Source organism: Salmo salar, chromosome 03 (genome assembly GCF_965601325.2).
Source record: "Salmo salar chromosome 03, fSalSal1, whole genome shotgun sequence".
NCBI lineage: Eukaryota > Metazoa > Chordata > Actinopteri > Salmoniformes > Salmonidae > Salmo > Salmo salar.
Genome location: NC_138293.1, coordinates 72086369 through 72114127, shown reverse-complemented (window position 1 = coordinate 72114127; position 27759 = coordinate 72086369). Strand labels below are relative to the sequence as shown.

The 27759-nt window shown below is 43.8% G+C and overlaps 2 protein-coding genes across 3 annotated transcripts; one reads left to right on the top strand and one right to left on the bottom strand.

The window, feature by feature from the left end:
* Positions 1–33: 33 nt before the first annotated feature.
* Positions 34–11515, top strand: LOC106601417 (cerebellar degeneration-related protein 2-like). Its single transcript, XM_014193623.3, has 5 exons — positions 34–596; positions 7258–7370; positions 8417–8565; positions 8838–9002; positions 9184–11515. The coding sequence occupies exons 1-5, from the start codon at positions 518–520 to the stop codon at positions 10169–10171; spliced, it is 1494 nt and encodes a 497-aa protein (XP_014049098.1). The 5' UTR covers positions 34–517; the 3' UTR covers positions 10172–11515.
* On the bottom strand, positions 11466–27509 carry LOC106601413 (rho GDP-dissociation inhibitor 1). Of its 2 annotated transcripts, none has more exons than XM_045715214.2 (6): positions 27213–27509; positions 16423–16618; positions 14753–14836; positions 13999–14075; positions 13711–13774; positions 11466–13277 (listed from the first exon to the last, which is right to left on the bottom strand). In XM_045715214.2, the coding sequence occupies exons 2-6, from the start codon at positions 16610–16612 to the stop codon at positions 13078–13080; spliced, it is 615 nt and encodes a 204-aa protein (XP_045571170.1). In that variant the 5' UTR covers positions 16613–16618; positions 27213–27509; the 3' UTR covers positions 11466–13077. The 2 variants fall into 2 exon arrangements, with proteins under 2 accessions (XP_045571170.1, XP_045571171.1); XM_045715215.2 differs by having other exon boundaries at positions 16423–16615; positions 27213–27380.
* Between the last annotated feature and the right edge of the window lie 250 nt (positions 27510–27759).

Genomic DNA, 27759 nt, shown 5'->3' with positions numbered 1-27759 from the left:
TGGATCAGGAGAGATATCGGTGCAAAGCACGAGTGAGTGGGGGCTTGTAACAACAGCTGGAGGCCTACGTAAAGCACAATGGTGGGGGGAATTATGCGTGGCATTTGCCAGTGTCACACATTTGTTCAGTGAACGTACACGTCTCAATATTGTACAATTTATTTCGTACGTTATTCTCTATTTTTATTGTAGGCCGACAGTGCTGTCGTTGCGTATAGGGACTTGCTTACATTGTCCAGTTTGTGCGAGCATTTGTCGGCCTTGAGATATTAATTTAGTGTCAGGTGCGGTAAATTGATGCATCTGTCTCATTCGAATGGTTCATTGCATAATGTTGGGGGCAGGTGCGCCCGCGGCTTTCCTACTGAATGATAAAGGTTGCTGAAAGGGTTACGGTTTGGGAGGCTGCGCTGTGCGAGATTTCTTGATCATACGAGGCATGCTTTCGCTTCCGGGCGAGCGGTCAGAGATGTTACAGAGCGCACGGTGAACATCCACAACGATAGACCGAGCATCGATGCTTCGTGCAGGCAGGATGGAAGAGTTTGTTACGGAGGAAGATGAGCCATGGTACGACCAACGGGATTTGGAGCAGGGTGAGTAGACTGACACACCATTTGTTGTTACTTTGTGGTCGTTGTGGTTATGTTTGTTGCAGGTTTTGTTTAGCCTTGTATGCGAATCGTTCCGATACAATAAAAATTGTCCCAGCAGAAAACAGCTGATGCTGGCTACCGACCTCATCGCTGTCATTTAATGCAACAACCTGAAGATGTCTCAAAGGATGCTATTGACCCTTCAAGAAAATAAGACAATATTATTGACATTAATTTTAAGAATTCATGACATGTTCTGCAATTTTGGCTCGATATACAAGCGTGCGTGTCTGGAATGGACTACTGTCTTAATTGTCGATATTATCCTTGATATGATCAAACTGAGATTTTGTGATGGCCCTCATGCACTTTCAAGACAGACCCCCATCACCCAAAGTCCCGTACATTTGAGAACGAGGCGTGGGTTCTATCGAAATTCTGCTGCAGGTTTCACCTGTCAGTCCATGTTACACTCTGTTATTCTCTCCTCTGTGTGTGTTGCTCTCTCTGACACACACAGGCCTACTTCCATTTCTCTCATTTCCACCTCTGTGTATAGGCACTGCTCTAGACTTCCCCTTTATCCATTATTTGCCAATTATTCTGATCTTGTCAGTGACGTGCGTGTTCTCAGAATAACCCTGCTGTTTTGTCTGACTTCACCCTCCATCTCTCACATCATATATGATGAACGGTCACGTGCCAACCCTCTGCCCTCGGTTATTTTCCTCAAGTCACCAAAATGCTGAGTCGTGGTTCTCTCTTGCATGGGGATGTGCCGGTGAGGTATTCGGTGATGGAGCCTGACATCAGGCTGACAGACCGAGAGAGGATTTAAAACAAGTGGGATATTCAGGGAGACAACTGGTTGACATTTGCATTAATCTGTGGAATTTTGAACAAAGATTCTATGCAGTTGCAATCTCTGAGTGAGGGAAATGTCAGTTCTGTCTTTTATAATTTATTACTGGCTAGACTGAAGACACAGGACATTTACTAACCTCATGTCTGTGCTCTGATAAAACATGGGGCTCAACAATGGAGACGCTCCCAAAGAATCTATGTTTCGAGATGCTTGAAAAGGCACATAATACACGCAACCTTTTCCAGTCTGATAATATCCCCCCTATAGAGTGACACACCCCTTTTGTGTATCTTCCTCAATTGTTTGATTTAGTTAACTCAATTGGACCCCATCGTCTGTCTCTTCCTCCACTAATGGCTAGATAGATATAGATGAGGGCCTGTGTAGTCTCTGCTCTCACTCCCTGTGTATTGATCTGGCAGAGCAGTGTCTCCCACCTCTGGTCTTATCCCCATATTTTGAAACAGAACGGGAAAGAAGCAATTGTTTTAGCATTTTAAATGTCCCACAAATTATGATATAGGTCAAAGCTGTATTTTTCCTAGCAATCATTCATTTTAAAGGGTAAGGTTGGTATATTACGATAGTAGGCGGTGTGAGTTCCAGATGGCGTGATGAGGTACAGTTGGAATCGGAAGTTCACATACACTTAGGTTGGAGTCATTAAAACTTGTTTTTCAACCACTCCACAAATGTATTGTTAACAAACTATATAGTTTTGACAAGTCGGTTAGGACATCTACTTTGTGCATGACACAAATAATTTTTTACAACAATTGTTTAGACAGATTATTTCCCTTATAATTCACTGAATTACAATTCCAGTGGGTCAGAAGTTTACATACACTAAATTGACTGTGCCTTTAAACAGCTTGGAAAATTCCAGAAAATTATGTCATGGCTTTAGAAGCTTCTGATAGACTAATTGACATAATTTGAGTCAATTGGAGGTGTACCTGTGGATGTATTTCAAGGCCTACCTTAAAACTCAGTGCCTCTTTGCTTGACATCATGGGGAAATCAGCCAAGACCTAAGAAAACATTTTTTAGTCCTCCACAAGTCTGGTTAATCCTTGGGAACAATTTCCAAACGCCTGAAGGTACCACGTTCATCTGTACAAACAATAGTACGCAAGTATAAACACCATGGGACCACGCAGCCGTCATACCGCTCAGGAAGGAGACGTGTTCTGTCTCCTAGAGATGAACGTACTTTGGTGCGAAAAGTGCAAATCAATCCCAGAACAACAGCAAAGGACCTTGTGAAGATGCTGGAGGAAACAGGCACAAAATGTCTATATCCACAGTAAAACGAGTCCTATATCGACAACCTGAAAGACCGCTCAGCAAGAAAGAAGCCACTGTTCCAAAACCACCACAAAAAAGCCAGACTACGGTTTGCAATTACACATGGGGACAAAGATCGTACTTTTTGGAGAAATGTCCTCTGGTCTGATGAAACAAAAACAGAACTGTTTGGCCATAATGACCATCGTTATGTTTTGAGGAAAAAAGGGGAGGCTTGCAAGCCGAAGAACACCATCCCAACCATGAAGCACGGGGGTGGCAGCATCATGTTGTGGGCGGGCTTTGCTGCAAGACGGACAGGTGCACTTCACAAAATAGATGGCATCATGAGGTAGGAAAAGTATGTGGATATATTGAAGCTCAAGACATCAGTCAGGAAGTTAAAGCTTGGTCGCAAATGGGTCTTCCAAATGGACAATGACCCCAAGCATACTTCCAAAGTTATGGCTTAAGGACAACAAAGTCAAGGTATTGGAGTGGCCATCACAAAGCCCTGACCTCAATCCCATAGAAAATTTGATCCTAACTGACCTAAGACTGGGAATTTTTAGTCTGATTAAATGTCAGGAATTGTGAAACTGAGTTGAAATGTATTTGGCTAAGGTGTATGTAAACTTCCGACTTCAACTGTATGTACAGTGTATGTCCTTCCATAGCCCAGGCCTAGCCTTGTCCTCCACATCACCCCATCGACCGATGACACAGAGAATAAAACAGCTTTGCGTCTCATCAGTGTTTCCCTGGTCAGGGTTTGGGAACCAGGTGGGTCCTGCTGTTCTGCAGCCAGCAGCAGGCTCAATCTCATCTCACAAGCGTTATTGAAAATGGAGAGTTGAAGCATTAAGCCCAGCTGAATGATCTGATTAGGGGGGCCCCCAGACATGGCCTCTCAGGCTTGGATCAGAGATTTCAGCCTGGGGCTAGAGAGATTTGAGGCAGCCCTGCATGTAAAATTGTAATAGTACAGTTTTAGCATGCTGTTCCAACCAAGGTGTCATATTGTATTTGCTATGGTCTATTTCCACTCACTTTCACAGAGTGAATATGTGATTATTATGTAAGTGATCTGTATTCAGGGCTGCTCACCTATTGCCCTCAGTGGTCATAATCATCAGCTCAACATGTGTATCCTGTCTGTCCAGATGGTAGGGTATGATGTCGTAGTTGTAGCAGCTGGTGCAATGTGGTTGTGATGTGCTTCACTAGATGCTATATGAGTTATACACATCCGAGGGCATAAGGATGATGCATAGCCACACGTGCAGAAGGCTGCAGTGCACATGAGCTGTGTGTGCCAAGGTTGCCATGGGGAGATGTCAGTTTGACAGTGTCATTGCTTTGTCCTGTTACAATTCTTATGTTATTCACTTGTATTCAATGAAGTGGGTACATGATTTCTCCTATTTACCGGGATGTCTCTTGCCCTCTCTGCAAATGTAGATTCTCATCTGTTTGCCTGCGCAAACAATTGTTGTGCGGCAGCGTTTTGATAGAGGCACAACCATAAGATTACATAACTTTTAAGCTTCAGACAATGTGTACCAGGCACTTTTGTGTTGGTCACATAGCGTCTGTGTTGTAGTGATTTATTTGGAATGCTTGCTCTATTGTCTCACACACACAAGAGCTGGTACTGTTTATAATACAGACCCTTATCACTCTTCTAGTTCTCTCTGTTATCTGTCCATTGTGTTAAAACAGGAAGATATGGTAGCCTACAGATGAGCTAATTACATTTTTAGGTACAGTACCAGTCAAAGGTTTGGGCACACCTACTCATTCAGGGGTTTTTCTTTATTTTTACTATTTTCTACATTATAGAATAATAGTGAAGACATCAAAACTATGGAATCATATAGCCACTTTGTCTTGACAGCTTCGCACACTTGGCATTCCCTCAACCAGCTTCACCTGGAATGCTTTTCCAACAGTCTTGAAGGAGTTCCCACATCTGCTGAGCACTTGTTGGCTGCTTTTCCTTCACTCTGCGGTCCAACTCATCCCTAACCATCTCAATTGGGTTGAGGTTGGGTAATTGTGGAGGCCAGGTCATCTGATGCAGCACTCCATCACTCTCCTTCTTGGTCACATAGCCCTTACACAGCCTGGAGGTGTTTTGGATCATTGTCCTGTTGAAAAACAAATGATAGTCCCACTAACCGCAAACCAGATGGGATGGCGTATCGCTGTAGTCATGCTGGTTAAGTGTGCCTTGAATTCTAAATAAATCACTGACAGTGTCACCAGCAAAGCACACCCACACCACCTCCTCCTCCATGCTTCATGGTGGGAACCACACATGCGGAGATTATCCGTTCACCTACTCTGCGTCACACAAAGACACAGCGGTTGGAAACAAAAATCTCAAATTTGGACTCATCAGACCAAAGGACAGATTTCCACTGGTCTAATGCTCGTGTTTCTTGGCCCAAGCAAGTTCTCTTATTGGTGTCCTTTAGTAGTGATTTTCTTTGCAGCAATTTGACCATGAAGGCCTGATTTCACGCAGTCTACTCTGAATAGTTGATGTTGAGATGTGTTACTTGAACTCTGAAGCATTTATTTGGGCTGCAATCTGAGGTGCAGTTAACTCTAATGAGCTTATCCTTTGCAGCAGAGGTAACTCTGGGTCTTCCTTTCCTGTGGCAGTCCTCATGAGAGCTAGTTTCATCATATTGCTTGATGGTTTTTGTGACTGCACTTGAAACTTTCAAAGTCCTAGACATTTTCCGGATTGAATGACCTTCATGTCTTAAAGTAATGGACTGTCATTTCTCTTTTCTTATTTGAGCTGTTCTTTCCATAATTTGGACTTAGCCATATTTGGTAAAAGACCATCTTCTGTATACCACCCCTACCTTGTCATAACACAACTGATTGGCTCAAACGCATTAAGAAGGAAAAATTCCACAAATTAACTTTTAACAAGGCACACCTGTTAATTGAAATGCATTCCAGGTGTGTACCTCATGAAGTTGGTTGAGGGAATGCCAAGCGTGTGCAAAGCTGTCATCAAGGGTGGCTACAATAAAGAATATCAAATATAAAATATCTTTTGATTTCTTTAACACTTTTTTTTTTTTTTTTGGTTACTACATGATTCCAAATGTGTTACTTCATAGTATTTGATGTCTTCACTATTATTCTACAATGTAGAACATTGTACAAATAAAGAAAAACCCTTGAATGAGTAGGTGTGTCCAAACTTTTGACTGGTACTGTACGTGTTGAAGAAGGGCCTCTTGTCCTCTGCCTCTGTCCCTTTTTGAATTGTTAGCTCCTGTTGCCGTTCATTGCATTATCTCTGACACACACACACACACACACACACACACACACACAGCTACTGCTCAAGACAGCCATACTATAATTCAACTCATGTTCCTTAGATGTGTACTGTGCAGCAGCAGCATGGTTTTCCCCACTGTTGTGTTCCTGTTAGTGCTGACACCATGCACTTTGTTGATTTAAAATGCTGCATTCATGTTCCGTAATGGAGGTAAATTGTTCTCAGTTTAACACCCCCTCTCCTCCTCCCACTGTACTGTCATGGTCTCTGAGTAGTGGGGCAGGCATGTTGGAGCCAGCACAGCTCCCCTCCTCATCCTTACTCTCAGTCCAAGTAGGCCTCGTCACTGCAGCACCCGATGAATAATGGATCCATCAAGCTGCTGGTGGAAACCAAGTGGCTCCGTGCCCTTAGCCCTCCCAGGTCTAAAATGGGATCTTGTTTGTATGTGTGTTTTATTTGTGGAAATGTCTGTCAAAGCAGATTGAGAGCAAAGAGCATAGATGTGCTGGAGTTGATTGGTTTCTGGAGTTGATTGGTTTCTGGGGAAAATGTTAAACAATCTTGTTGTGACAATAAATATGTTTGTGTAGCAACCAGTGCAGCTAAAACCTTTACGCTTGTATGTACAGACTGTACAGCCGCTCTTCTTTTTTGATTGGGGTTATAAGAAGAGCGATATCTCTGTCATTCTGACCAGGAGTAATAGTAAATGTGTTCTGAGATGACCTGTGTAATCCAGACAGAGCCTGCGCTAACTCGGTTTTCTCCCTTATCCTCCTCCTTTCCCCTGCAGTCAGACTCCATTTTCTTGAGCTCATCTTGGCAGAGATCACAGAAGCTGGTCTTAATCAGAGAAGATGGAGGATTACATTTTTTTTTTTACTCCAGCAGGGGAATTGAATGAGGGGATTTTCTCTCTATTGCTCGTTCTTGTTGAATTTGAAATGAGGGGGCAAAGTCTTAAATTCATCCCTTTTTAAGGAAAGCCAGAAAGCATTGCATTAATGGAGTTAACAGTCTATAATGATCCAATGCAACACTTGAACTGAGCTGGGCTAATGCCGCAACTACCAATATTACTGGCGGATGAAATGTGAATGAAGAGTTAAAATAGTTGATTTATTTTAATTAATTTTTTTCCCCAGACCAGTACTCTCACCACTCTCTCTCGTCCTCCTCTCTGTCCCCTCTCACAGATCTGCACCTGGCAGCTGAGCTGGGGAAGACCCTTTTGGAGCGCAACAAGGAGCTGGAGGACTCCCTACAACAGATGTACATCAACAATGAGGAACAGGTGCAGGAGATCGAGGTATAGCATCATACCACTTTGGCACCACTTTCACTAACTATGTGTGAGCGTGTGTACATGTCATGATTGATGTTGATGTCATGAATGATCCTGCAAAGTGCCCTGGCCATCTTCTGAAAACATCTGAAACCCTACCTCTTCAAACAGTATCTTAAATAATCCTCATCACCTTGACCCCCCCCCGCCCCCCCACTTGACCCCTCCCTCCTTTCTAGCTCTGAGTCTACTGAGAGCTACTTTATTGAGGAAAAATGTACTTTCAATGCCTTTATGTGGTTGTCCCACCTAGCTATCTGAAGATGACTGCACTAACTGTAAGTTGCTCTGGATAAGAGCGTCTGCTAAATGACTAAAATGTAAAAATACAATTAAATGTTGAATTGCTGAGAGGCCATATTGTCAAGCATGGCATCGGACTGGTATGTTAGCTGGAGTGTGTGGGTTTTTAAACTACTGACTGTGCACTTCATGATCCTGCAAAGTGGCTCTTCTCTCTAGGCAAGCACAATTACATTCTCCTTGACGCGCCATCAAGCCAATTAAACCCTGCAGAGCTCTGATAGGAGAGGAGCAGAGTGCAGCTGCATGGGAGAGCGAGAGCGTGTGTGTTCACTTAGTGTGCAGCTGTGCGCTGTGTGGGAGAGGGGACTCCTCTGAGCCAGACCTGCCACCTCATTAGACAAAAGACTGGCTTCCTTATTAGGCAACAACAAAGCTGATGGCTGAATCAACCAATCACACACTTTAATCTTCTGGAGAAGAATAAAGTTGATCCACACTTGTTTGTGTAGACAGGAATTAGGAAACTGTGATGCTATTTTGCTTAACCATCATGGAATCCTGTCATGTCTATGTGACGGATTTAAATGCAAGACACTGTACAGCAGTGTCTGGCATTGGGTGTATCTCAATAGTCTAAAATGGCTTCCTCTCCATCTGCACTGATGTAACATATAGATGTCCAGTTATTTTATATCTGTTTTTAGACTCTTTAAATTGTCTCCCTGTAAGGTCCATGTCTTCATTCACATCTATTCCCCCTGCAGTACCTGTCCAAGCAGCTGGAGATGCTGAGGGAGATGAACGAGCAGCATGCTAAGGTCTACGAGCAGCTAGACGTGACGGCCAGAGAGCTGGAGATCACCAATGAGAAACTGGTTATAGAGAGCAAGGCCTCGCAGCAGAAGATAGACAGGTGAGGGTTGTTCTAGCTGCTATGATCTACAATATGAGTATTCACTCTATGTAAGACTGTACCATGACCTCTTTCTTCATGGTGTTTATACCAAGGATTTCTAAGAAATATTTGGGTTAAGAGTTAACAAGCTTAGTTCTTGAATGGTTCCTACTGTTCAGAGTAAATAAATGTCTCACCGTTTTTGTAACACAGGCTCAGTATAGTCACGGTACATTATGTTGTGATGTAAATAAGATTTAGTCCACTTTCCTGTGTGCGCGCGCTTTCAGGTTGACTGTTACCATGGAGACACTGCAGGCTCAGGTGGATACCATGACAGCTCGTGTGGAGGAACTACGTACACTAGAGGAGCTGAGGGTCCACAGAGAGAAGCGGGAGCGACGCAAGACTGTCCACTCCTTCCCCTGCCTTAAAGAACTCTGCACTGCACCAAAGTACAGTAAAGAGCAATGCTCTATGTAGTCTCACTCAAAAGTCCAAAGTACTGTATGTGAAGTATGCTAATATGCTTAGTACATTTGCCAAATGACCTGAATGTATGGTGTTCAGATTACATAAGAATGTAATCTCCCTGCTGTATCCTTGTGCTCCTCTGTGTGGTGTATCGCTCTTCAGGTATGAGGATGGCTTCCTGGTGGCCAACCCCGGCAGTGTGGACCTGGTGTCTGAGCGTGAGCGCCGGCCCCTGGACGAGGAGAACGAGCGTCTTAAGGGTGTGGTCTCCTCCCTGAGGTCCGCCATGGTGGCAGAACGGGGCCGGAGGGAGGGGGCAGAGAGGGAGTGCACAGCTGTGCTGGAGGAGTTTGAGCTTATGGAACAACGCCTCCTGGGGGCTGAGGGCTGCCAGCTGCGAGTGCAGGAGCTGGAGGCAGAGCTACAGGAGATGCAGCAGCTGAGGAGGTCCCGGGTCTGTCTGTTGGATGAGGGTCTGGAGCAGACCCTACTCAGCAATGCCCCTGAGACCGACACACCCGAGGAGGGACCGGGGCAAAAGGAGGGAGGGGAGGGGACGGGGGAGTCCGGGGGGACAGGAGGAGGAGGGCAGCAGGGAGGCCCCGTGAGGAAGAGCTGCAGCGACACGGCGCTCAACGCCATCTCGGCCTGCGACGCCTCTGGCAGGCGACAGGGCAGCTACGCAATCCACGCCAACGGTGTGCGCAAGCGGGGCATGTCCATCCTGAGGGAAGTGGATGAGCAGTACCACGCCCTGCTGGAGAAATACGAAGAGCTGCTGGGGAAGTGCCGGCGCCACGAGGAGAGCATGTGCCACGCGGGGGTGCAGACGTCACGCCCTGTCTCTAGAGACCCCTCCATGAAGGACTACGGCATGGCCACGCCCGGCCCCTCAGCCATGGCTGCTGCACCCACCACCCCGCCCCAGACCCCCTCCACCCCAGAGGCCCTGGAGGGCATCAGCCGGCAGGTAGACCAGGTGGACAAGAGGCTGGGCCAGAACACCCCAGAGTACAAGGCCCTGTTCAAAGAGATCTTCTCCCGCCTGCAGAAGACCAAGAGTGAAGTGAACTCCACCAAGGGAGTCCCCAAGGGTAGGAAGTCCCCAAGGGTAGGAAGTCCTAAGGGAAAAAAGTCCAAAGACAAATGAGCAGCCTTTGTGATACTACTGAACATGACCTCTCCTGGTACTACTGAACATGACCTCTCCTGGTACTACTGAACATGACCTCTCCTGGTACTACTGAACATGCACTGAAATGGGTACAAAAGCCACAGTTTTCTTTTTCTTAATTTGTTTCTCTTTGTTTGACCGTGTTTGTTCAAAGTGGTCACTTGATGTCTTAATGACAGGTTACCTGTACTTCTGCACTGGGGAACTGATAGTCTACGGTGGATGATCCCCTCCGCTGTTATATCCATCTCTCTGGATACTGCCACGTTTTATCCATCTCTCTGGATACTGCCACGTTTTATCCATATCTCTGGATACTGCCACATTTCACCCATCCCAATATGAATGAATTGTACATCTGACGACATTCATCATCTGGGTAGATGAAATGCCTTGATTCTTGACCTAACTTAAGATCATTTATGACAACCTAGTCGTGCACTAAAACCTGTTTGGCCCGTCTTTGGTCAAGACAATCCAGTACAATGTTTAAATGACTGAGCGTGTATACTGAGACTGCACTAATTCTATTTAAAATGTATAAATAATTGCCATGTAATGTTTTTGATGGCGGACAATGAATAACATGTGCAGAGCTATTCATAAAATGTGTTTTAAAAAAACAATCTAGTTAAATATTCCTGATGTTCTCAATGAATAACACTGTTGCCTTAACATCGTAGGCTTCACATATGCATCTATCCAACATATACATTGGTTTTGAAATCAGTAGACTTCAATTGAGGGAGACCATGGTACTCAAGGAAGTAGTAACTTGTTCTAAAATACTGTAAAACTATATCAGTGTATTGGTGAATTTACCTTTTGTAAAAGGATTCTCAAGATGGATATGATAATGTTGTCTAAGCTAGAGAACTGAGGACCTCCTGATGATGCACTGTGTAGAAATTGAACTCTCAACCACACTTGACTAAGCTACTGTAACTATGTGCTCTCTAAGCACTGACTCAGACCATGGGTACATCTCCATGACTGCTTATTTCAAGTACACAAGGGGCTCTAGCTGCCCTCTTATCAGTACTTTGGTTTTTCATTTTAATATTTTCCTTGTTCTTTTCTGCTCTTCATTGTGTACAAACTTCATGTGATCTGGTCTTCTATACATTGGTAGAAGACCATCTAAATGTCTAACATTGTGTCTGTTCAATGAGAAAGGTTGCTGGTGTGTTAGATGGAGCATGCATGATAGACGGGTAAAGATGCTTTACAGAACGTTGTACTTTAGAGCTGGATCAATAAGAGAACACTGTAAAAAGTAACATGACTTTATTGATTAAAGACCATGACCTCCAGTCTGAAGACTTTGACAGGTGAACAGTATTCTCCAGGTGGCACAGAGGGTTACAAAGAATCAAAACCATACTGAAACAATGATCCAGTGAAACCATACAAAGCCTGAGCCCAACATCCCAAGTTATGACGTTGAAAAATGGAGTGTAGAAAAATAACATGGTTTTGTAGTAGGTCTTGGCTGTTCTTGTTGAAACTCTGGGTCTGTGCACAAGTTAGACCTGACCTAAAACATCAGGGCCAACGTTCAAATAACTATTTGATGTTGAGCTCCCATTCTGAAAGTCAGACCTTAGCAGAGAGCAGCTGGTGGTTGTAAAGGCTAGAGGGACAGCCAGTTTTGGTAATCCTGGAGTTGATTCATCCTGGAGTTGATTCATACTCGAGGTGAGCGGATTAACAAGCCTTGTGTGACATTCCTCTCTGCTCACAAGGGCCACCAGCAAGGCCCCATATCTGAGACGCTACAGTAATGGAGTTAGTGACTGGAAGAAGGTCTGCTTAGAGGGCATTTGACATAGAGCTAATTTCTTAGTTGTCAACAAAACCAGGTTCTTTATATCAACGTAAACACATTCACATCAGGATCAGCACTAAAGGTGGTCCACGTTGAGACCACCTGATGTGGTGAGAAGGGAAGGGAGCAGCGATGGCTGCTGTTCACTTTCATGGTCTACTTCTACTGGCTAATCTGGAAAGGTAGTACAAGCATCTCAATGGTCTGTCTGAGCATCTGTTAGCACCTGCACTCAGCCTATAACTCAAACCCTGTAGGAGGCTCTCGTAACAATCTGACAGTTCTGTTCTGAAGGCAAATGGCTCTTTGTGATCATTTCTTTCATCGTTAGTTCTACAGGAATCCTCTTTAAGGCCACATGGCGGCTGAATGAACTAGGTAGGGAGGTGAAAACCCTGATCAGGAAGAGGCACACTTGCACCTTCAGCAGGTGGTCAGAGTGCCTCTGGTGGACTGCCGGTAAGTGCTGTTCATGCCACCTCTTAACGGTTAGGAATTCACACTAGTTCCAGAATAAACTAATTGTGTGGACTGGTACATATAATCTGCTCAAAGGCTTTCCACTGACAGAGGGCAACATCCCCAACAAAGAGTACAGAGTGTGGACCTACCACAGCCTTTAACACACAGCAACACCTTTACAAGGCAGATCATGGTTGTATAAAACAATCAGCAGGAAGGGGGGTAAAAAGGAGTGTAAGAGATGAAGGGGAAAGGATGGAATTCACACAGTTGATTATGACATCCATATCAAGAGCATTAACAAATCAATCTTTCATTTAAAAAAAACAAACATTTATATACAAACTAACCAAAACAAATTCATGATTGTGCACATGATTTGCTTTCTCCACATATTCAATACTCAGCATCACAAGGAGTGTGTGTGAGGGGGGGGTGAATGGCATGTCAATGTAATTGGAATGAAACTACTGCAGGGATTGGCGTGGACGAGAGAGCAATTTGCCTTATCACTTATCACATAATTATGAATTCAAAATAATGGAGGGGGAATAAGAAGAGGGGGATGGGGAAGAATTAAGTCGACAGGGACTCAGTCTTTCCACTCTTTCTTGATGTTAAGGTTCCACTCCCAGGAGAGGTGGTCGTGCTTATCGTCATCAGTGAACTTGGACTTGATGTTGTAGGTGCCGCGGGCCAGCATGCCTTTAGGGGCCTCCTCCAGAGGGGTCAGGAACTCGTACTCTGCCGGCCGCGGCCCGTAGCTCCCCACCATGTAGTCTGACTTGTCAACTACACAGAGAGACAGGAAAGAGAGAAGGGGCTTAGATTTATTTTCCAAAGTTGCCTCTTGACAAAAACAGGCCACTTCTCTGTGTCATCAAATACAAATACTATGGCCACTCCGGAACTATTAACAAGTCATTTAATGACCGTCTAGGAATGCCAATGTAAATACCTCATCTACTAACTTGACCTAATTACTGTGTGCACAGGCAAATAGTCACCGGAGTTGACCAAGCCACTCCCAACATCGGATACATCCCTAACCCCTGTCTCCAATGCACTTGTTGTGGATATCTGAGATAATTGGATAAGTATAAGCAATATGGTCATATCCCCATGTTGTCCTCTAGATGGAAGGTACACTATATTGCTTAACCTTATCTGGCCTTCTCAAATCCTCACAGTAGACAGAGCAAGAAAATGAAACAGCAGAACTTACCCTTGACTCCTTTCCTGTAGGTCTGCTGGGCATACTTCAGTCCTGACACAATCTCCTTGTTGACCTGCAGACAGAGACAACAGTCAGTGATGAGGTCACATCCTCTTTCCACATCCACCATTCGGATAAGACAGCAGCCCTTTCATGATAGGACATGGTGTGTATTCAGCTTACAATTGAATTTCAATGTCCAAAATAGCTTGATAGCGGCCAAGCTGACACTGGTCATGTTAGTTGGATTGGATAAACAGCCATAACACATTGTTGAAAAAGGCCAGGCTCATTCACCTTGAAGCTGATCTTTATCTTGTACTCCACGCCTTCCTTCAGGACAAAGGACTGTTTCTTAAAGGACTCCAGGTCTCCTGAGGCGGTCGAGCAGAGAGAAAGAGGCGGCCAGACCACAGAAAGAGAATGTCAGAGACCCTCAGGCAGAGTGAATGCAGGAGGAGTCTATAATTTTGTTCCAATATATGCAATGTGCAAAGTTCTCCCCTGGAAGTAATCTTGTTAGACTGGATAGGTGAAAGGTGTTAGATCAATCTTTAAAATGCAAGCACAAAAGCAGGATTTCCTAAGCATTCCAACAGGGTTGTAGCCTGCTATTATAGTGTCCACTAGATGGCGCTTCCCTGTATGTGAGCATCTCTATGTTCCTGGTTTCTTCCCTGTAGGTGGCAGAAGAGTCTCAAACCAGCAGAAGAAATGCCTCATTAACTCGAATAATAAAACCAATCCATTAGGAATGGCCCATGGAATTTGCCTGATATGTCTACTGGAAAACGTATGTTTGTAAACCATAGGTGGCCAGGTGTTGCAGCTGCTATGAGGCAATGTCTTTTGTCCCCCCAATGGTAAGCTTTAGTTCCACCCTCACACATTCATATGGAAAATATTACATGTGCTCACTACAAAGGCTTCTTTTCACACTAAAACACATTAGAAGTCTTTCAATATGGAGCCTTTTCTCAAAAAGTGCACCTCAGCGATTCATAAACACACCCTCCAAATACCAGTACAACCACTGTGCTGCTCTACTCACCCTGTAGGTCAAGGGTCAGGGGCAGCGGCGCCGTCTCACACATCAGGGTCAAGCGTGTCACCTGGACATTGGGAGCGTTGGGGTCTAGAAAAAATAAAACAAAGCAAAGTACAAAAATGTAAAAATAGTTAATGGTAAGCACAAAAAACATTGACTATTATAAGCAGTGCATGTTTAATTATTTAGAGTCTAAGACATTGGGGGGTTAAGATGCTCATACTATGGATCATTTAGCTATTTGATTTAGAATTTTAGGACCCCTAATTTTTTTAAATAAAATATTGATTTTGGCCTTTAATACTATAGCCCATAGAAACGCATTGAATAACACATTCATGAATGGAAAAAAAGGTCAGTCAAAAACAAAATCCTAAGAAATAAGGTTTTAAAGTCCTAGATCTAGGAGATATAAAAACTCTGGAAATATTTTTTTTTACATATTTAACCACTTTTTTGGGTAGGCACAAAACTACCATACTTCCATTTGTTTTTAAAACCAGTGACACAAAATGGAGAATCTCCCCTTTCAATGGCTCCCGAGTGGCGCAGCGGTCTAAGGCACTGCATCTCAGTGCTAGAGGCATCACTACAGACCTTGGTTTGATTCCAGGCTGTATCACAACCGGCCGTGATTGGGAGTCCCATAGGGCGGTGCACAATTGGCCCAGCGTCGTCTGGGTTTGGCCGGGGTAGGCCATCATTGTAAATAAGAATTTGTTCTTAACTGACTTGCCTAGTTAAAAAATAAACAAATAAATAGAGTGGTCATAATAGTTTCTAGGTCAAACCGTTCCGACACTACAGATATTTAACGTGAGAAGACCAATTTTCAGGATGTCTCATGGTCTGACAAACACTGTTCTAGCTGTGCCAACTTTCAGATGCGGAAGTACGACATCGGAGGATGTGGTGGATTGAGATGCATACAAATGCAAAAAAAATAACTTGTCTCTAGGTTAATTTGACTGATTTTGATGGGGATTTTTTTGTTATGCAACTTAGATTGGTGCACCGGTGCGTCAATAAACTCAAGGGGGTTAAGTCAATAGGCTGAAGTAGAGAACTACTGCAGTTCATAAAGAACAGTTCAACTGTGAATAATGACATTTGCAACAGATGGAAGTGAGTATCAGACATAAAACAATGTGAAACTATTTCTACCAGCGATCAGTGGTTCATCACAGTCTTTGATACCGCAGCTCTAACTAAAGCCCAGTTAGTTGGCCTCCTTTCCAGTCAGCAGCCTGTATCTTGCCAGCATGCATCTTGCCAACCTGTATCTTGCCAGCCTGTATCTAGCTCACAGACTGTTGCAGGTGTTACCCCCCCCATCTGAGGGGGGAGGGGTAATTGTCACTGCTGTACCCACTGAGCACCAAGACTGCCAGCCTGTTGCCCTCTCCCACCCTCTCTTATGGTATTTGCAAACTCATTCAATTAAATCCCTGAAAAGAAATCCTGCTGAAGGACTTGAAAGTAGGAGGGGATTATAAGAAAATAAACAGAGATGGTTGTACGAGATGTGCATTGTGGATGTGGGTTTGTTTGTTAATCAGGTCGAGAGGGAGAGAGAGAAACAGTCTGCAGGGCTGGTGTGTCCAAATTGCATGAGTGTGTCTGCAGTGTGTATGTGTCTCTACAATGTGTGTAGTTGGAGCAGCAACACAAACCTGCAGCCGCGGCGGCGTTCCCCAGCAGGGCCTCCTTGTACTTGCGCAGGCTCTCGTCGTCCTTGTCCAGCTCCTGGATCTCCTGCAGACTCTTCTGAGCGGGGGGCTTGTAGTTGACCCCACCCTCCGCTTGCTCGTTGGCCGCGGCGATGGCCGCCAGCTGTTCCGGGGTGGGATCCTGCTCTGCCATAGTCTACTGAGAGCGAGAGAGATATACACAGGTCAGGAGGTTTGGTCCAATACGTTGAAAATAGATCAATAAACTGCAAGGCAAAACACTGAAAAACACTGCTGTTGCGTAGTGAGCACAAAACACTTAAAAACCCTCCAAGGCAATGTCTTACCGAAAAATGTTAAATCCTTGATTTAGTTACATCGCAGGTGGACTAGATTAAAAACAGCACCCTTGAGCGTACTCCCTGAATACCTTGTCAGGGTGAAAAATGTGTCCTCCCTACAGTACCTCAACTTGAGGTAAACCACTGGTCTGAAATGACTGAATTGGTAAAATGTGTGTAGTAGAGACCTCACATGCTACCAACTGATGAATCTAATGATTGGTTACTTTTACAAGGGAGGGAGCAGGTAAGGATGTTGTATTTCCAAACTATTCAAGCAGGGCCAGAGTTTGAATGATGGTAGCAGCAAAGATGGTTTAGTATGAACCAATAGGAATCCCAGATCACGCTTGTAGGCGATGTCATGGCGACGTTGGCTAGCTGAGCTCATGTGCAGAAATACATCATCAGGTCTAGCGGTCGTCTCACGCCGAACTGCAGGCCGTCAAATCAAAGGCACTCCTTTCATTTAAAGTTGTTTTTGACAATAATGAAAACGTGTCACTTTGTTGAGTAATAACATGTTTCTCGAAAATAAACAACTAAGGAATCAATTTTGCACTTCTCAAACTCTGGTCTGGCCTCCAGTCTGCTTCGCATGGGTTCCCGGAAGTCTTGCGATATTGGGCATCTGGGTTTAGAAACTCTGTGGCAGTCAACACGCCACTTCCCAGATGCTCATTAGGATCCTTTAAATACATCTGATTTGCATGCAGTGTGAGGCAGGCACCAGGTTAATAGTGTCCTGGTAGATGATTATGGATTTACATCCTTCTCTCATTGCACTTTGACCTCAGCAGCCTCCTTGCTGCTCTGAAACAATACCCAATCACACACACAGAGCCAGGGCATGTGACTGAGCCTAACCAGAGCCTTCTATTGCGATAAAGATCTCTGGGGGTGACTCACACGTCCTGGCTTGGACTACATTGGACACAGTCCCAGTATGGAGGTAAGACCAGAGGGGCCAGCGCTGTACACGCGGGGGGGAACCACGGAGGGCTGGTTGGTCAAAAAGCAGAGCTTTATCTCAACTCAAACCCTCTCCCTCCCTCCTCTACCACGATGTAGTGAGCTACAGTCAAGCTTCTGTGGATCAAGCAGATAACAACATGCTAATGTGGGGAGCAGCACCCAGCTGCACTGCATTACCAGTCAACATCAATTAGGGTCTGGGGAGAGTGATGCTACGCAGGAATCAGGACAATGATATTAGGGGAAGGGTCCTCTTGCCAGAGAGGTGGGTGTCGTGAGGAGAGAGCTGCGAGTGTTGAAATCAACCTTTCCCCCCAGATAGGGAGGGGATACCTAGTCACTTGCAAAACAGAATGCATTCAACTGAAATGTGACTTCCGCATTTAACCCAACCCCTCTTAATCAGAGAGGTGCGGGGGGGCTGCCTTAATCAACATCCCTGTCATCGGCGTCCAGGAGCAGTTGTTGTTGGGGGTTAACTGCCTTGCTCAAGGGCAGAAAAGCAGATTTGTCCACCTTGCCAGCGACATTTCGGTTACTGGCCCAAAGCTCTTAACCTCTAGGCCAGGGGCTCACTTTTTTACTCAGGCCCCCTTCCAACATTGGGGGACATTCTACACATTTTGTCATGGGGTACATAAATGTTGTTGCAGTTTTAAAGCTAATGTTCTTGCAATTCTATACATTTTGCCATATCTAATGTTTATTCATGTGTTATTTGAGTGACTCAAACATTGCAACAAAATCTATGTGCTATAAAATCTTTAGCCGACATGGCCTAGTTGATCTTCGGACATTTCTGACAAGTTATAAATAGCTCTCTAAGGTCTACAATGACTGAGGAAAACTGATGATACACTAATCAATTTCAAAAATCGCACCTTGTGCATTCTACTATTACAGCTTTCAAAAAGCCGGACAGAGTTTTTCTTTGGGGGGGGGGGTGTGTGTCCTTGCCCCACAGTTTGGGAACCACCGCGCTAGAGGCCTACGTCTACCCTACATGTCTAAATGTATATGTCTAGCTGGTGTAATACCTCTGCTATACTGCTACACCAAGGTGATTTCATAACACTGATGCTCTATGCTTTCTGTCTTCCTTCATGAAGACTGTCCTCCTTGTTCCTTGTGGTATTGTGAGTGATTGGCACAGAACGCCTCTCTGTATCCGTGTGCACACCAAGGTGATTTCATAACACTGATGCTCTATGCTTTCTGTCTTCCTTCATGAAGACTGTCCTCCTTGTTCCTTGTGGTATTGTGAGTGATTGGCACAGAACGCCTCTCTGTATCCGTGTGCACACCACAGACAGTCAGCAGTGCAGTCTTCAGTGGTAGCAGTTCAGCGTGATGGCGCCAACGCCACGCTGCATTTTCTACCGATGCATTAGTGATTTACTGCAGTACTGCATCTAATACTTTAAAAGGTTCACTTTACCACAGACTAATATTTTTTCCCCCACAGCAATAAATGACAGGCCTATTCCTTCTCTGGGTAAAAATCTTAAACTCTCCACCGACAGGGCAGGTCAAGGCTACTTCTAGTGCTTTTATCAGCTTACTGTACTTTGTTAAGTGGAATTTCAACTGAGAGACTGTAAATCCATTGACTCTATGTGTTACTGGGGAACTGACACAAGCTGGCCCCAATTACATTGCAACAAAGCAAATCAACTCGGAGAAAAAGCTAATCAACTTGGCCTGTGCTGTAGCACTGTGTAATTACACCGTAATACACAATTGTGTATTAGTGTAATACAATCAATTAACTGAGCAACATTGAGTATCTCTGACGAATTGTAAAACAGAAAATGGCAAGAGCAAGAATACTACTTTGACAAAGGGCACTGGCAGACCTCCACTGACACCACAGAACAATGCCAGTATGTTTGTGGATGTCAGTCAGTTCACAGGAAACCACCTAACCAACAATGAGACAGGAAGCCTAGACTATGCTATATATCACACACTGTCATGCTCATGCAGCAGTCGAGTTTGAAACATACTTGTTCAAGGACCGTAGTAGCTCACACATTCCAATATAACGAGAGAAACCTTAGGCCCATAACAATAGTAGAACAACATTCCATAACAAAACAGGCTTGTGCTCTAAAAAGCCACGTGGAACACCTCGAGGGAAGAGCAATGTGTGAAATATGTTATTATTGGGCTACACACAAACATGCACTGCAAAGAGAGAAAAAAACAAGTTCAACATTGATGTTGTGCCATGAGCAAGGCTCCAGATGTTGAACACAGATGCCGGTATTACCTTGGTGACATAACACACCATAAAATCACAGCTCAACATGCAATCCCAGCAATAGTACATTAAAATCACACCACTGCAAACAAGGGCTCCTGCCTGGCTCTCAAACCTCTCACCACACTAACCAGTTCCACCCCCCTCCTCGCTCTGTAATCCTCTCCCTCCCTCTGCTTTGCATAGCGCCTGACATACACAGCTGGACCTGCACCAAGCAGGAAAAGGGAGCACATTGTACCCTTTTCCCCCCCAAACAGGGCCTCTCCACGTTCTCATTAAAGCAGAAATTCCTGTTCTGTTAGCAGAATGTGTATTTTGGTAGCTCAGCTGTGCAAATGTGTGCGAAGTTGGCGAAATAGTGAGAAGGACTTGTTGTTAGGAGTGGGAGGATGGGACCAGATTCAAGGATATTGTGCCATCTTTCTCACGTCATCTCTATTCATTTGGCAGTCGCTCCTCCTCATGTGCTAGCCTAGATCCAGACCTGAGCCTTGGTGGACTGCCGCTACATACCGAGCTGTCCCCCAGGATTGGTGTGGTGATAAATGAGAGGGACATACTTTAGGAGTGCTATATTTCTCTACTGCTAACGCACACCACAACACAGCCCCTCATGACTGGCCTACTGTTGGGTCAAGCGGCTACAGCTGGAGGAGATGTGTGCTTCAGAATAAGTGGATCGATAAAAAGAGGGGGTGAGGTGGGGGACATCAGGAAATAGTGACAAACAAGAGGGTGAAAAACAAAAAGCATACTGTTGAGAGTACTAGGATGGGAGTCAGGGTGGCTAGAGTTTTAAAAAAAATTATCATGACAACCTTAAAGAAATACATATTTTAGTAGAAAGTTACAACGGATGTGAGGCAGGCACCCTCCGAGCAGTGACCCACTTCAGTCTCACACGTTTATCAGTGTGGCCATTGCTTGGCATGACTGCCTAATGCCCATAGGTAAATAAGTAGACTATAAACCCTGTTCAGTAGTTGGCAGCCATCTCATTCTCAACACAGTTTGGCTTCCATAGAATAAGGTATTGGAGCACATTCAGTTTCTGGCTTGACCTACCACGTCAAGATAATGATTCATATGTGATCTTCACTAAGCACGAAATGGATGATTGGGTCAATTATAGGTCCATTGAGCTCAATGAAATAGATTAGGCCAAGTTTCAACAATAACATAAGTCCCAATACACATTTTTCCACCAGCTGACATGGCACAAATACTGACTGACTACAGAAATAAATAGGCCTTGTTCACTCGTCACTGCTAAGTGACATGTTTTGGTATAACTGAGGTATAAATTCAGGTAGTGATCGGCTTATGTGTCAACATTGAACCCCTCACACTGGTTCTTACCATTGGCAGCTAAATAAATACCACTAGCTTTAATTGGAGGATTATCCCCATTTGATCAGGTTCAGGAATAGTCATCCAAGCACTCTGGTTTCTAGAGTAGCTGACACCCAGATTAGGGCTGTTCCTTAGTAACAATTCGAGCAGTAAGATTATTGGGACAGAGATTACTGCTAATAAGGCATTGGGGAATAGCAAAGGGGAAGTGTTTGGTGGTGTCAGTGGTGACACATCAAGAGGATTCCACTGACAAACCTCTTTGGTGTCCTCTAGCGATTCAAGGGTCTTCATTACCAAATTGAACAAGGGCGAGACGCCTCCTGAGTTGATGAAAATTAGAGGTTGACCGATTATGATTTTTCAACGCTGATACCGATTATTTGAGGGCCAACAGCCGATGCCGATTAATCAGCCGATTTTTTTAAACATTTTATTATTTTACAATTACAACAATACTGAATGAACACTTATTTTAACTTAATATAATACATCAATAAAATCAATTTAGCCTCAAATAAATAATGAAACATGTTCAATTTGGTTTAAATAATGCAAAACAAAGTGTTGGAGAAGAAAGTAAAAGTGCAATATGTGCCATGTAAGAAAGCTAACGTTTAAGTGCCTTGCTCAGAACATGAGAACATATGAAAGCTGGTGGTTCCTTTTAACATGAGTCTTCAATATTCCCAGGTAAGAAGTTTTAGGTTGTAGTTATTATAGGACTATTTCTCTCTATACGATTTGTATTTCATATAGCTTTGACTATTGGATGTTCTTATAGGCACTTTAGTATTGCCAGTGTAACAGTATAGCTTCCGTCTCTCTCCTCGCTCCTACCTGGGCTCGAACCAGGAACACATCGACAACAGCCACCCTCGAAGCAGCGTTACCCATGTAGAGGAAGGGGAACAACTACGCCAAGTCTCAGAGCGAGTGACGTTTGAAACGCTATTAGCGCGCACCTGATAACTAGCTACCCATTTCACATCGGTTACACCAGCCTCCTCTTGGGAGTTGATAGGCTTGAATTCATAAACAGCGCAATGCTTGAAGCACAGCGAAGGGCTGCTGGCAAAACGCATGAAAGTGCTGTTTGAATGAATGCTTATGAGCCTGCTGGTGCCTACCACCGCTCAGTCAGACTGCTCTATCAAATCATAGACTTAATTATAATATAATTAACACACAGAAATACGAGCCTTAGGTCATTAATATGGTCGAATCCGGAAACTATCATCTCGAAAACAAAACGTTTTTTTTTTCTTTCAGTGAAATACGGAACCGTTCCGTATTTTATCTAACGGGTGGCATCCCTAAGTCTAAATATTCCTGTTACATTGCACAACCTTCAATGTTATGTCATAATTACGTAAAATTCTGCCAAATTAGTTCGCAATGAGCCAGGAGGCCCAAACTGTTGCATATACCCTGACTCTGCGTGCAATGAACGCTAGAGATGTGACACAATTTCATGTTAGCAGGCAATATTAACTAAATATGCAGATTTAAAAATATATACTTGTGTATTGATTTTTAAAAAAGGCATTGATGTTTATGGTTAGGTACATTGGTGCAACGACAGTGCTTTTTTCGCAAATGCGCTGGTTAAATCGTCACCCGTTTGTCGAAGTAGACTGTGATTCAATGAGAAATTAACAGGCACCGCATCGATTATATGCAACGCAGGACATGTTAGATAAACTAGTAATATCATCAACCATGTGTAGTTAACTAGTGATTATGTTAAGATTGATATCTTATAAAAAACTACGTTTAATGCTAGCTAGCAACTTACCTTGGCTTCTTGCTGCCCTCGCGTAACAGGTAGTCAGCCTGCCATGCAGGCTCCTCGTAGAGTGCAATGTAAGGTAGGTGGTTAGAGCGTTGGACTAGTAACCAAGGTTGCAAAAACGAATCCCCCCTGAACAAGGCAGTTAACCCCCGTTCCTAGGCCGTCATTGAAAATAAGAATGTGTTCTTAATCTGACTTGCCTAGTTAAATAAAGGTATAAAAAATAATTATAATAATAATAAATAAATAGGCTAATCGATTGTTATGAAAACTTGAAATCGGCCCTAATTAATTGGCCATTCCGATTAATCGGTCGACCTCTAATGAAAATGGCTAAAGACATTGTGGTTGATGGAGGAGGCTTTCTGTAAGCAGGACACAAACATAAAGAAGTTCAGCACAGGTCAGAGTTGGAGGGGAAAGTGATAGGAACTCAAAGAACTCAAAGGAACCTTAAGTTCCTCTTTTCCTTCAAAGTTAGTTCAGTTTAATTTTTAAATCCTTTTTACTCTGACTCCTAATGTCACACACAAAACATCTATGGCTAGTTTGATCCTCTCTGTTCTGTCTCCCTTCCTGTCATAGACCTAGCTGTGAGAGTGAACTTTAGCATTTCTCCCTTTCCTCCCCACAGGATGCCCTGTTTCATGTGTCCTTGTGATGTAGCTTTGTGACGCCCTTCTAGACTTATGTGCCATTCACCAGAGTGCTTGACTTCCTTATGCTCTGCAGCACTTTTGTCAACTATGATTGCACGTTTCCTTCGTGTTCTGCCGACAACATGACTCACATCCGCCAGTTAGAGAAGAGAACTGTGTTTAACCACATAATGTTGGACTGCACTTAAACACACATAGTAATGCAAAAGGCTTCTAAATGATCCCCTTGACTTCCCCTGTAAGCCTTTCTCCACCTGACGTAAACCCCATTGCAGTCTTGATTTGTTAACAGGTATTCAGGTAAGCAACGCTGGCTTGATGTTATGTCAACAGACACACGCTGGGCTGCTGCACAAAGCAGAGGATGCAGCACTAAATGCAGAACAGTGCCTTCAGGAAGGAGGATTGTGCCTGGCAGCGCTGATGCAATGCAGGAAGCACTCATTTCCACAGAGTGAGACATGAATAAACAGAGCAGAGAGGACTCAAAATTGAGGAAGTAGCAGACGAAAGAGAAAAATATATTCTACCTCAAGGGGGAAAACTAGAACAAATATGGTCTGAGCATTAAAAATAGCCGGTCTGAGAAATCACTCTGTATAGACACAGCAGGAAGCTGAGAGTGAATGGAAGTGCCAAGGTGCCAGCTGAAAGGTCAGGGCTCTCTCCCTGCACGGTGGGGGGGCTTAGCGAGTAGCGACACATGCCCAGATTATGTCTGCCTCCCTTGGTAACAACAAGGCAACAGCATCCACTATGGACAGTAATAAGCCCACTGTTGTATGGTGGCTCCATTCAGTTGGGATTTTTAATGTGGTGTCATTGACAGAGCAATGACCTGATGATGGGTGGTAAACTTGATGGCAGTAGTCATGTGGTCTGAGGAACATCTCAACATCCGCAACAAGAAACAGAAAAGTATGCACAGTGTAACGTTTGCCCTCTGGTAGATGATAGCAATGACTAAATAAGGACATATCCAGCATGAAGGGAAGCCATTTCCTTTTGAATGAGGTGTATGTGAAGGCTGATATCCCCTGGGGGACATTTGGGGGTTGTGTGCTCTGTTGTTCAGTCTAAGCCACAGTACAATGAGGAGGAACAGCAGAAGAGAAGAGCTAATCTTTAACACTGCTGTATGTGTAGAGATGCTGGACAGTGTCCTTGTTTCTAGTCCCTTGCGAGTTACAGCAAAAACAGAAGGGACTGATGTGCCACTTAAAGGCAGAAACAGGACAGATAGCCAACTGGCTCTGAGAGAAAAGGAGTCACCATCAGGCCTGGTTCTTGTCATGACAGGCTATAGGAGGGGGTGGAATGTGTGGGAGGCGTCATTAAATGCCTCCATACCTCCATTGTGGCGAGTTGTCTTTATGTACACTGTGTGCTACATATTGTAGGCCATCAGATGGTGCTGTGCTCAGCCCTGAATTTAATCTCCTTTGGTTTGCTACAATTTCCCCAGCCAGATCCCCTCCCTTAATGCAGAGTGACAGGGAAGTAGAGACAAGGAGAGAGAAGCGTAGTGATTACCCACAGCCATGTAGCTTATCCTGTAATGGAGGTTAGAAATCAGCTTGGAGAGAGATGGACGCTTGCTCACTTTTAAGAAGAAATATAGCTGTGCATCTTGATCAAAAATCAGGTTAAGATTAGTTCCTGGAATCATGTGGAGTAATGTCCAAGGCATGTGGTTGTCAAATGAGAAGTTAACAGTTACATATCAATCCAAAGGCAGGAAAATTCTCTAAAAAGTGCTATTAAATAACATAGCATAGAAAACATGAAGCCAATTATAGTTGAATGGGGTGTACTGAAAAACATCACATCAGAGATTTCAAATCTCTAGTCCTACTCAAAACAAAAAAAGCCTGTAGAAAAACAGCATTCCGGATGAGAAAGCTATGGTGGTTGCAGTGGTGAGCTACCATTGATTGGATAGTGGTAAAGGGGACAGATGCCCAAAGTATCCCTATGAATCAATACCCCCTCCCCTCTCTCCATTGCCACAAACTGACAGGGAAATACAAAATGTCACATGAACTGAATAACAGACTAGTGAAGCCCTAAGGCTGAAAATATGAAGACGCTATTTGGCTTGAAGTGTATACGAATTAAGTCAACATTACATGTCCCTGGTCCTCTGGAAAGATAAATATTAATATGTAGAGTTATTGTTTTATTCCTGTTGCATAGAACATTGTAAGCTTGTTGAGTTAACAATAACAAGGCTAGGGGACCTTTGAGCTGCTGAACATCCAGCAGATACTATAGTGTTCTTATGTAGGTCGATATGCGCAACAATTGGAGTAGTCTGGCTGTTGAACTTTTAGTATGTTTGCTTTACTTTACAGATACTAGAAATCGTTTTACTTACAGTGAGTGAACTGCCTGTAAATGGATAATACTAGGAGGAAAGAGTTAAGTTTGGTGAAGACCTAAGACTCGCCCTGGCCTACTCTCCAACAGAAGGAACTAGAACTCTACCGCGCCATTCGTCAGAAACAGGAAGGAAAGGGAGGCTTCACGTTCGGGAAAAAGCCAGCCCTCGTAGTTTTGCAAGCATGTCACCGCCAGTCTATCGGGTTACTGGGCCTAATGATTTTCAGAAAAGATGCACACGTTTGTATGCCACAAAAACACGTCGTAACAGATAGGCTGACTGGGTTTAAAAGTTGCATTATTTGAAGTGTGCCCTCCTGGATCCGTCTGTCAAATCCGAATTTCACTAGGCCTATTTTAAATACACATCTGTAAGAAACTCACTTTCAGAGAGGGTATATAAATAATATTTGTAGCAATTTACAGGATTCGCTCATTCCCTTCAATCAAGTTTAAGAAAAACATGTTCAATTATGAATCACCGCGGGAAATGAACTTGCATTCCAGGAAGTGTCAACTGCTGACAGAACGTGAGCAACTTTCATGAGATGAAAAGTTAGCCTATACATACCCATTCATTGGGTCTGATCAAACAAGTAACTTTTTTCCCCTTGAATAGTGTTGTTTTGAAATTCATTTAATGACTTGCTTTGAAATTCATTTAATGACTTGTTTAGTCAACAGGATCTAATCACAGATCAATTTAGTGGATATTCACAAGGATAGCCTACCCCAATGGAAAGAGAAATTATCACTGTATAATTAAACTGGCAGTAACCACAGAGCAAACATCAGTGATAACAGTTCCTGGTCTGCGTCACATTTAAAATGAGTAATCTACGCTAGTCGAATGAACCTAGACATCATGAAGTTGCTAGTTAACATGTAACAAGTTGCACGAATAACCAGAGCTTGCGACTTTGTACTACCAAAAATGAACATACAAATGAGCTATCCGCGTTTTAGCTTAAATGTATAGACAAATGTTTGAAAAGTTGATCAAATATTTTCTCGGACCTTACCGTTATGCTGCTGCTACGCTGGAGTACGCGCCACTGAATGGCGAGGAGGGAGCAGCTAAAATCAAACGCACAGCACGCTTCCGGGAATATTGACTCACTACAAAAGCTGTCCGAACGTAGGCGGGCGCTCAGCAACAAGCCTGGTGTAAAGTGCACTAGTCAGGTTAATGCTCGTTACTATAAACTCGCAAATGTATTTGTAGACTAGAATACACGTATAGTAAATTAGCGCAATTACCTTAATACAGTATGAATATTCGCAGTCAATCACGTCATTTGAGAGCCCAGACGGGACAGGAATGACCTTATCAAGTACACAGAGTACAGACCAACATGTTTTTAAACATCAGTAATGGACAGACCGCAAACTTCACAAAGTAGCCATAGCAAAGCAATGTTTACACTCAATGGACTACGCGGCCATCTAGTGGTTTAGCCTAGGTAATGCAGTCACTCATACAGCCTTTGGATCTGGGCGACATGCAGCAGCTTTCAAATCAAATGGGTCTCAGTTGCGTCAAAGTTTGCGTAATTCTAGTAAAACGAC